Here is an 11,829-nt window from a genome sequence, read left to right on the forward strand (position 1 = left end):
GGGCTGGCACAGGTTGACCAGAGAAGCTGTGGCTGCCCCATCCCTGGCAGTGTTCAAGGCCAGGCTGGACACAGGGGCTTGGGGAAACCTGGTCTGGTGGAAGGTGTCTCTGAACATGGCAGGGGGGTTGGAACCGGATGATCTTACGGTCCTTTCCAACCCAAACCATTCTGTGATTCTGTGAAACTGAGAATGTTTTTTTTTCACTGAAATCATGCACTGCTATGGAGTAACTCCTCATTCTCCATCTGCCAATTCTGAAACTATTAAAATTTTTTTCCCTAGCACTGGTCTTTTTGCTGCCTTCGTGTGTGTGTGTGTGTGTTTGTGGGTTCCCCATGCCACCCCCTCCCCCTTTCCTAGTCTAGTGGAAGGTGTCCCTGCCCATGGCAGGGGGATTGGAACTAGTTGGGTCTTTGAGGGTCCAACCCAAACTGTTGTATGATTGAGACTCTCAAAAAAGTTCTTAACTGTGAACTTAAAAGGTCCTGGTTTAAAACGTACAATTTTTAAGTAACTGTTTACATGGTGGTACACCCAGATAATGTTAAGTGTGTCTGCAGGCTGTCCCTTCAGCAGAACCCATTACATTCATTTTTGGTCTCAATCTGTAAACTAGCTGCAGTGCTAAGATGAGGCAGGGTCAAAGGTTGGGTAATGTGAGAAGGCCAACAGAGGAAGAGTGTTTACCTCAACATTCGGCAGCACTATTTACTAGCAGCTGAATTTAGGGAGCCAGTTTTGCTGTATTTGTACAGCAGACTTAGAAGTATACTGCGTGCTTTCTGGACTTACTAACTTTATACATGCAAGCATATTTTTGTTACTATGCTATCATTTATGCCACTGGATAAAAGCACAAGTGCATGTATGCGTCCGTACCGATTCTGGCACTAACACATGGCTCGTGCACACTTACGGAACGGTGCTGCCTTCCTACCCGCAGCCGCAAGCAGCCTCCAGCTGCTGTTCTCTCTTCACAGCACTATCAATCAAAGGGGAAGAGCTGCGAGGAGTGCGCGGGGGGAGGCCTCCATGCGGCTGCTCAAAGCAGCGGCTGATGGATGTCTTTCTGCACAGCACACAGCGGCACTCGGTCACAGTAGCACTGTGTAGCAACACACTGGCTGCCCGGGGAAATGAAGGTACCAAGCTACAGGCAACCCAGGGCCTGTAATAAAGCCTGTATTTACAACACAGAATCCACGGAAGTGATTATGGGAATTTAAAACTCAGGATGGTAAGCCTTAGTTTGCAGCAATATAGTTAAGGTTTTGAATACAGCAATCTCCCACGCCAGGGTAAAAACATGCAAGCTGTTACTAAATGCTCAACTTGCTTGCAAAGCTTTCCATAAGCATGTAATTTGTACTTGCATAATGAAATGGAAGGTGTCCATGTAGCAAAGCTGAATACCTTTCAGATCTTGAAGAGGGTACCTCAAGTTATACCCGGAAGATCAATAGCCATGGCAACTCCCAGTACGGAAGTGTCCTCAGCAGATGGCCTCCATAGATCCAGAGTGTCAATGATCTCTGGTGTTGCACAGCAGGCTCCTGTTGTGGGAAGAGCTGTGCTGTACATGTTTTATATCTGGACCAGCAGACAGCAGCATTCTCATTCACCTTCCAAGTACAGGTAGTTACTTCACACGGATACTGCATGTTTCTACATACAGCTAGTCACAAAATGTATTTTATGGCTTTAGGAAACTAGAATAACTTCTGCTTTCACCCTCAAAAGTGTTTGTCTAAAGATGTTAACTCAAATGGGAATTTTCACATAGGCACTTCCTAATTTTGACCATTCCTTTGTATCAAATGTCCTTTTACAAAAAGAAGAGGCACCGTGGATTCAACGAGCATGCCAAATGGACTTTGCTTTCCAAACATGCGTCAATAAGCAAACACACATCTGTCACAACTGTTCGGAGATAATGGGTCACCATGCCCCTACTTCAGAGGCTTAACTGAGACAGATGCAGAGGTGAAGCTCCTGACCGTGCGCTTCAGCTGACCCAGGAAGTCAGTTGAGTGAGTCACTGAAGTCAGCGGAGCCACTGAAGTCGTGCTTCGTGCACTGAGCTGCTTGTGCTTTCACTGCATTTACAGACCACACGTAACCTGCACTCACAGACTCCCACTGACAGTGGAAACGTCACTGCACCTGCCAGGATGCTGGGTGTCCGTGAGCTGTGCCTCTTGCAAGGTACGGATTCCTGAGTGGGAACTGGCAAGGCAGGCAGACTTCGTCTCCCCAGTTGTCAGGATGATTCTTTTTGCAGAAGGGAAACAAACCAGTTAATGCACAAACTGAAAGGAGAGTTTGCTTTGACAGAAGCATCCCTACTTCAACAGTCAAGTTTACTACAGCTTACGCCACTGTGCAGCCCTGTTGAGATGCTCATAATTGAAGCACACGGGGCTGCTGTGACCATGTTACATGTACCCAGGAGCAGCGGAAAGTGACACCGCCTGTATGAGTCACATTTTGCTTTGGAACTTTACACCAACAGTAAAGATTAAAGAGGCCAGTCCTCCTCCTCAACACAAGAAACGGCATTCTGTATCACCCTCTTGTCAGCAAGGGAAAAAACTTGCTCTGGGGACTGACTCTCCAAGACCTTTTGTTAGTTTGAAGTTAGTTACAAAGGTTCACACTAGTGCATCACTGAGCGTTTAAAAAAGATCAAAGCAAAAAGCCAAACACAGAGTCAGCTCAATGCTCTTCAGATGCAACAGATTCAACTACAGTTTTCAGAACTCTAGCCTTTTTGCTTCTCCCAGTTAAGTACAGACACAAATCTTCATGTGTCAGCAGCCAGGGCCCTTCAATTTTCATTTAAATACAATTCCAATAGTTTCCAAGTTACCTACCCTTATATTATTACAGTAATATTTTATTACAAGGGATTATTTATTACAAGAGATCGATTAAAAAAAAATTAGTAATTGCTGATGGTCTTGCTTAGAAAGACGTAAATACCAAACACAGAGGCATGGGATTATTACAAAATATATTTTCTCACTTTTCATCATGAAGTAATAAGCCTGCTTGGAAGTTCTGATCAGCCACTAACCACATTTAACAAGCAGCCAAAACACGGATATCCAGCTGCTGTCACAGAAATTGAACTGCAAATGGGCAGCTGGGTGTGATGCTGGGTTTCACTCACAGGACTCATTCTGAAAGACACATTAAATCAGTTCCAGTCTCAGCTGTCCTGTGATAGCTCCTGGGAAGTATCTTTAAAAGCTATGATTTAGAGTAACCTTTTTGTTCCACTTTGAGTCATTTGGTATGAAATAGGGCCTGATGACACAAAGAGCAGCTCCTCATACAAGTTGTCTGTTTGTAGTTAAGCACTGGACGCACACAACTCCTGCACCCAGACTTACTGGAAGTACGGGGCTGACCCTAGTGAAATCTCTTCATCTGCAGGGACAGGAATCTTGAAATATATTTGACCACAGCTCTTTACTGGTTAGAAGGTAAACGGTTTGAGTGCAGGACAGCATACCAAGGCAGAATTAGCTTCATGAAAGAATAAAATCACATTTTCACTGCTCCCTGCTGCTGAAGAAGAAAAATCCACACAAAAACCCCTCACTGATTGCTGCCTTAGAACTCAGCATTAGCCATCCAACAAGCAAACGGTACCTGTAGAAATTATGCAAGCTGTCTACATGATCTTGGTTCCAATGCTGAAGAGAATTCGGAAGCCCATATGTTACCAGGAGACAGCTGGAAAACGAGGAGGTTGGGGCAGGATGAAGGGTACCGACCCACCGAAGCTGGAACCAGAACTGTACTGCAGCTGCTGCTGTAGCACCACAGAGCAGCCCAGCCCCAGCAGCCTGACTGGTAACAGTTCTGCAGGTTTCCGAGGGGTAAGGAGCTTTTCAGCGCTGGCTGTGACAAGTGCCTTGCTCACTGCTCTGTCTTCAGAGCATGCAGGCCAACAGCTGCCTAATTTAGAAGACAAAAAAAACCCAATTTTTTTTTTTTATTTTTTTTGTCTTAAACCCCCCACAGGTTAATATTCACAAGACAGTTCTGTGTCAAGACATCTAAGGTAATCAGTAAGCACTTGCAGAATCTGCAGCCACAGGACCTGAATTGGAATTCAATCTGTCAAATACACTTCTGTATGCAGGTTATCAGTCAGCTGTCTTTTACTCCAACCAGAACTAGGGTTTTTTGAGAACTAGCTGAAGCTTTCAAAAGAAAAGCAGTAGCATTACTAGCTTGCCTAAACAGCAAATATCTCCACTAACATTCCCCAAATTCCAGAGTTTAAGGAGCAAGGCACTGGATACATACATTCTGTCTTGGAAAGCAGAGTTTCAACTTGACAACAGACTAGCAAGTATGAATTGGTCATATTTTAAAAGCAACAATTCTTACAATCACAGGATGATACTAAAAAAGAAGAGCACAATGAACTGTATGAACAGTTAAAACTGCATGCACTGTAAAGAGTTAACAAAGTAATCTGGAAGACAGGCCACAATTCAGTAATCACTGAAATGTAGCTTACTCATAACAGAGTCAGCCCTCAGTCGGAACGCAAGGACAGCCACTGTTCACAGGTGGAAGCACCCCCGTTTGCAGGAAAGACCTTTGAAGTTAACAAGCATCCTAAGCTTCCCTTTTGGAACGTATTCTCCTCCCCAAAAATGCAGTGCTATCCACCCTTCTTCAGAGATGACAGCTGCGAGCGTTTTCAAGGTGAGATGCCCAAAGACCATGTTTTCATCCTCTGAGGTTAACAGGGCCTTGGACGCACAAAACTTCTCAAAGTTGTGGCTGCTTCTGCAAGGTATTCTCTCTTGAAATGTCCGTATCTTTAGAGTCCATAGTCTCCAAACGACTGTCTTCTTGCCCAAATATACTAGAAAAATGTAGCTGATTAAAACAGATGTTTGAGCATATTTTTCCATAATTACCTATCTTTTAAAATCATACTTGCTTACCCAGAAAAGCACACCAGAAAGACTCCATGCGCAAAAGGCTCTTTCCACCTCAAGGGAGAGAATTAAAGCCTCACCCAAACTCCATCAGTACGCTCAAAACTCAAGCTGTGTGGTAGTTTTAACAGCCAGAGCAACAGTTTCACCAATGCACTTCACTGAATTCATTATGGCTCACATCAGTGTCAGTTGAAAATCCCAGGATCGACATAAGGATATGCAAGAAACTCCCCCAGTTTATTGCCTTCCAGATCATAATGGAGCATCTGAAAACAAACATCGCAGAAGAAACAAGGATCCTCGGGTGCCAGACTGTCATTGTTGGTTACCCACCTGCAGGTTACAAAACACAAGTGTTTTCCATGTGAGTCCAACGCAGTTGTAACACTCACCTCAGTATTTTACTCAGAGTTGGGGATGGCAGCAGCAAGCATCAATGATGATGTTACACTGACCGGGTACTACCTATATGGCATACCTCCCACCCCAGGCACACAGCTCTTTTCCAAACTCCCCACCCATCCAGTGGCAACCCAGCTGCTATCTTACACCGCTACAGCAGCACCTCCTGAGGAGTTCCTCACACCTGTGTAGCTGGTATGGACCATAACAAAAAACCCCCCCCTTAAAGCACCCCCAAATATTAACAGGAATCTTCTGTCCACCTTGTGGCCATTTAAGTCATAAAAGATAAATCTGTTTGCCCTTAAGGTAAGAAAGTATGAAACCGTGATGCTGAGCAGACACATGACTGACCCAAACTACAAGTCTAAAAGAAGGACCTGGATGATGCAGACAAGACATGACAAGGATTGCTGCACACTCTGGCAAGCACTGAAGTTAACGTGAACACGGCTGCCAGTACAAGGAGGGCTCACTGTGTCACCAAGCAAGTAATTTATGGTAGCACTCAGAGGCCATGACAGCTCAAGGCCTCCAGTGATTAAGGATGCTGTCTGCACAGATTAGAACATTCAGGGCAGCCAGCCAAAGCTGCTCTGCTACCCATGGTTTAGTATCTCCCCACTTAAGGTTAGTGCTTAATCCTGGTTTTAAGTTAATGCATTTACATCACCTCTGGTAAAACCCTCCCTCTCCCATCTTTCCCCCACACTGACCCTTTGGCTCCACCTCCCCTTATGGCCAAATGCCTCACAGATTACAGCCACTTGCAAAGGCATCCTGGGGGCTCTGTTAGGAGCACCAGGATGGGCTCCCATCACCAGAGGAATTGGCTCTTTGCCTGATTCCAGGGAAATCTAGGGCCAAATAAGCAACATAACAAGGACACAGCTGCTGTGTCGAAGTGAGGCTGAGAGCGTAAGCTGCCCTCGGGGAAAAGAAGGGCAGCGAGTGTTCTTGTAAGTAATTTATTCAGACCTATAAAATCAGAAGCCCAGTCTAGTCTGTAGAACTCCTTTAGAGACTCTTATGCTCTATCTACTGAAAGGCTTTCTCATGTCTAAGTAAACAGCAGTAAAACGAATAAAGAGCACCAAATTCACGTTCTGCTCTCTTGACTGCAGAAAACCCGTCCATCACAAACAGTTAATTCAAACACAGCAGAGTTTCCAAGCAGAGGTTCGGAGTCTACCCCTGGGGAAAGCTAAATCCCTTTAAAAATCTCTGTATTTTACCACATTGAATTTGAACAGATCCATTCTTCCCTCTACTTAGATGCTAGATTTAACGAAAGCTCAGTATGACTTATGGCAAATGAATTTGAATCATGTATCTTGTTATAGGGGAAAAATGCAGCATTTTCCCCAAAAAGTAAGATTTTCAAAAGTAATTATTGAGAGCCAAGCTCTATGTATGCAAAAGAACGTGAGCCAAATACTTAACCTCTTCATCACTGCAGTTCTTTTGATCACCCTGAACGCTACTGTCAGGAGGCCTTTTCCTGGGTACAGAAAGGACAACTGCCCGAAGAGTAAGACTGCAGAATATTTGTGTGGATATTTTTCATACACCTTATCAAATGCATACACAGATTTGATGGCTTTTATTTTTTTAAGTTATTAGCAGCATCTAGAGAGACATTTAAGATGACGACTTAAAAAGATTGAGAAACTAGCGTACCTGGCTGTGTACATTTTGCACACAAAGCATTTTCTGGTACATAGCCAGTGTTTCTTGATTAGCAAGGGATAGAGGTTCCTGTCCAGGCAGTCATCATAATGAATGAGCCTTGAGGGAAATAAATAAATACATAAAATACAATAAAGACTCGGACACATTGGAATTTGTCTGAACATCAGCATGGACATTGAAGATAAGGCATGATTTAAATTCCTATGTAAACTCTGACTGGACTTCTGCTTAGCATTTCTTAACACAGACAAAGACCTGGAAACAGCCTGCTAGTTGCACACCCGTGGTCAGGAGTACTTTCAGTTTGTGCAGTAACTCGGAAATCTTCAGTACATCTGCTTTAGATGGTCTTTTCAAAGCTTCTACCTCCTACAGACTAACAGGTAAAAACATCACCAGATGAATGTTTCGAGGCTCATAATTCTGAGATCACCTGCTTGCAATGACTATGCCCTTCTTTGGGTTGTATTCCTCTTGGGGGGCACCATTTATTAGCAACGCTTAGGTACATCAGGCTGGGAACTCAAAACAATCTGCAACTCACTACAGTCAGAGGAGTCCTCTCTTTATCCATTATGCACTGAGCAGAGTGTACACAATAGTTCTACTGTTGAGGTGGTTGCCACTACACAGCCAGTACTGCCTCCTCTTCCTCTCCCTTGCCTACCCACCTCAGCCTACTACTTCCACTCCTCTGCTCTCTGTTCAGCTCCTGCCCCTTTGCACCAAGCCTAAACTAGCAAGCCCACTGACTCCAGCTACTCCAGGATCAGTATGCAGATCGGGAGCGCACAAGCTGACCTTGCACAGAAAAAACCTTTTCCCTGTGGGTGCCATTCCTCACATACCACAGTCATGCTATGCTAGTTAGAACGCTGACCTTTCATGCAGACAAAAAAGGGAGATTACTTTCTTCCTTGCAGAGTCAGCCACATGTATGTGGAATAAGATCTTACATAAGCCCTGTAGAAAGCAGCAGAATAATCTTAGACTAACAAATACTCAGCCTTTAACATCTGGAGTTCATCCACAGGAGGCTTGCTTTCAACTGCCTAAGGACTCCCAAAGAGCAGTAACTTACCTTATGTCTGTGATGATAACGATGTGCTCACAGTCCCCTTGGTGGCAGAAAAGGTATGGGAAGCCAATTTTGAGGGACAAATCATTAAATGTGTAGTCCTCCATATCTTCAGACTGAAGATTTACATAGCCTCTGTCATGAGATTCTGACCACTCAATAATGGTTCTGAAAACAGAAAGGTCATCAGCATGGCAATGCTACGAATGGTGAATGCACAGAAACGGAAGGCCCTGGGGGACATGCAAAACCTGTCACTGGAATACAGTTAAAAAGATGGAGATCAAAACAGCTCACGACATTTTATAATAATTTAAGGTAATTTCATAGCAATACCACAACCTCAGAGAACTGTGCAGTGTTCTCATGGAACACCTGCCTTTAAATCCCTACCAGGCAGCTTCCTGAGTTCTATGTAGTGTACGCTCCTGACAGCACCCATCCAGGTGAGGATGTTTGCAGCACAACACTTCTCAAACATTCCAGTAATTCAAGTTGCAAGCAGGTCTTTTTTGTTCTCTTGGTCAACACCTTTGTTTTAATGTATTAAAAAGCTTCTTTTGTTTTTGCCAAGGAGAAAAAAACCTGACAACTGAACAGTTAAACTTCCAAAACTTAGCACTGGAAGGGCACTGAAGCAACTGTTTCTTGGCTTTTCAGCACACTCCTGCATACAAGGCAATTCACTTCTACAAACTCTGTATGTTATCACAAGCCCTTCCATGAAGATCGTTGTTGTTCATGGACAGAAAGAGAAGGAGTAAAATAACTTCTCTGAAGTCACACAGCAAGTCTGTCATAAGAAAAACAGAGTCCAAATTCAGAGCTCATCCACACCATCCATTTTAACATCTTGGTCTCCAAAATCACACTAGTGTGTCAGTAAGCCCATACTTCCTTAAAACAAACTAGTTTGCACATTTTAAATGGGTATGACTTGCGCTTAACCAGTGTGAGCTACAGTTCCAAATAAGAGATACCTGAGCCTCTTGGCAATCCCACCTCAGATTTCTTTTTCCAACAGTGGCACAGTCCCCTTGTTGACTTCACCATGAAGGTATCCAGCTTATTTCCAAAACTGCATAGAAAGCTGACTTTCACACAGCTGAGCCTGCTGCCCTTCTACCTCACAGGCAAGTCTTTTGGTGGTCGTCACAGCTACGGAGGGCACTTAAAAAGCCTGTACAGACTGGCATCTGCCACAGCAATTCCATCCCGACAAAGCAAAACAGGATTTTAGGGGACAAACATGCATTCAGCCCATTTTCAGACAGGAAGCGAGTGGAAGGAATAAGTAGAACAAGTAAAGTTAAACTTCCATGTAAAAATCAGTTCAAAGTGAAAAGCTAACAAGAAAGTCCATGCTAACTTCATACACAACACATTCCAGTCTTCAAAACATCACAGACCATCAACAAAACAAAATAAATTTCCTGTCCCTTAAGGTTTTCCTTACCCAAAATCTACAAATACTGTACCTGCTCAGATCTCTGCATTCTGGGTATCTTTTATCGTTATAAAAGATGCCTTCAAAGTAGAAGAAAGCAGATTTGTAGAGATCCTGAGAGAGAGAGAGATGTCTGCATTAGTGTTTATGGGAGAGTAAAACACCTTAAACAGGAACAGATAAAAAAAGAAGCACGTTACATATCTAAACTGTGTTGAGACCTCATTCTACAGGTTTCTAAGAAAAGCTTTGCACTAGTTTTAGATGTTGATGTGACAACAAGGCTTATATGATTGCCATATGTGCAGTTGTTCTGCTGATACCATTCTCAAGCCATTACAGGTTACTTTAGTGCTCTTCTTGTATTTCTAGCCCCATCACAGGAGTTACACATTTCTCCAAAAACAAAGAACAGAACTCAAGCATCACTGCACAAATTAAGCAACTGCACAACACTGACTAAAAAAAAAAAAAAAAAAAAAAAAAAAAAACAAAAAAACAAACCAAAAAAACCCACTAATAATATTTTTGAAAATGACTAAGATGCAGTGGGCTGACCCCCCACCCAGCTGCTCTGTCACTCCCCCTTATCAACAGGACAGGGGAAAGACAGTATGACCGGCAAGCTCAAAGGCTGAGACAAAGGCAGTTTAACCAGAAAAGTAAAGGCTGAGCACAGAAGCAAGGCAAAAACAAGAGATGTGTTCCCCGCTTCCCATCAGCAGGCCAGGTCCAACCACTTCCTGGGAAGCAGGGCTTCAGCTTGCATAGTGGTTACTTTGAAAGACAAATTCTTTAACCTTTCCTCCAGCTCTTACTGCTGCACACAATGTCACGAGGCATGGGACATCCCTTTGGCCAGCTGGGGCCAGCTGTCCCAGCTACATTCCCTCCCAGCCTCTTGCCTAGCCCCAGCCCTCTGGCCCTGGGGGCACCTGGACAGAGCCTCGAGGCTGTCAGCAATACTGCTCTGCAGTAGCCAAAACACTGATGTGTTACCAAGCCCACCTAGCCAAAAATGCAAAGCATGGCACAGAAGAAAATCTAGCACCTTACAAAACTACTCCTTAATTATGAAGTTTGTCACATACAAGAAGGCCATTTGTACCAGTCTCGCTATCAAAGAGACATAGTAATTAACAACCTGTGGCACCCATACCAGCAGTGCAAGAGCCACTGGATTCCAAATTACCTCCAGAAACTGAGTTAACCCATGAATCCCCATTACACACATAATATATTCTGCAGCTGAATATATCAGAACTATTGACATAAAATCATATCCATTAAAAAAAGCTGACTCCAGCTGCAAGCATCTCCTTGAAAAGTAACAAAATAAGTAAGAACAGAAAAACATCTTGTTGAAATAGCACAATCAAGTATTGTTCTGCTTACCTATCCAGTCTGCTCACACAACATTTACAAAGCTGTTCTCTCCTAAAGCCAATACTGTATTTTTACAGATTGGAGAACTCGAGGCTGGAGATGAGCCCCGTGGAAAGAGATCTGGGGGTTTGGGTTGATGGCAAGTTGAATATGAGTCAATGGCATGCCCTGGCAGCTGAAGAGGCCAACTGTGTCCTGGGGTGCATCCAGCACAGCATCGCTAGCTGGTCGAGGGATGTGACTGTCCCACTCTGCACTGCCCTGGTGCAGCCCCACCTGGAGTACTGGGTGCAGTTGGGGGTGCCTTGCTATAAGAAGGACAACAAACCACTGAAGTGTGTCCAGAGGAGCGTGCCCTAGGTGGTGAAAGGCCTCAAAGACAAGACTTAGAAGGAGTGGCAGAGGTGACTTGGCTTGTTCAGCTTGGAGAAGGCTGAGGGGTGACCTCATGGCTCTACAGCTGCCTCACGGGGGGCAGCAGAGAGGGAGGCATTGATCTCCTCTCTCTGGCAACCAGTGACAAGACAGGAGGAAATGGAATGAAGCTGTGTTTAGACTGGACTTTAGGAAAAGGCTCTTCACTGAGAGGGTGGCTGGTCACTGGAACAGGCTTCCCATGGAAATGGTCATAGCACCAAGTCTGTCAGAATTCAAAGAGCATCTGAACAACGCTTTCATCATATGGTTTAATTTTAGGTAGCCATGCAAGAAGCAGGGAGTTGGACTAAATGATCCTTGTGCGACCCTTCCAACTCAAGATATGCTATGATTCTATACAAAATATTCTGGGGGATTTTGCAACTTAAAACCAGCTACACAATAGGAGAAAGAAATGAACAGATCTACATTGT

At 44.1% G+C, this 11,829-nt stretch overlaps 1 protein-coding gene across 1 annotated transcript; it reads right to left on the bottom strand.

Moving 5' to 3' along the window:
• Positions 1–5,119: 5,119 nt before the first annotated feature.
• SNAPC3 (small nuclear RNA activating complex, polypeptide 3, 50kDa) lies at positions 5,120–9,725 on the bottom strand (the record flags this gene model as incomplete). Its single annotated transcript, XM_010021311.1, has 4 exons — positions 5,120–5,306; positions 7,056–7,163; positions 8,149–8,313; positions 9,624–9,725. Coding segments are annotated over 4 exons (523 nt in total), but the record flags the coding sequence as incomplete, so codon positions are not given.
• Between the last annotated feature and the right edge of the window lie 2,104 nt (positions 9,726–11,829).

This window comes from Nestor notabilis, unplaced genomic scaffold (genome assembly GCF_000696875.1).
Source record: "Nestor notabilis isolate BGI_N333 unplaced genomic scaffold, ASM69687v1 scaffold6979, whole genome shotgun sequence".
NCBI classification, from domain to species: Eukaryota; Metazoa; Chordata; class Aves; order Psittaciformes; family Psittacidae; genus Nestor; species Nestor notabilis.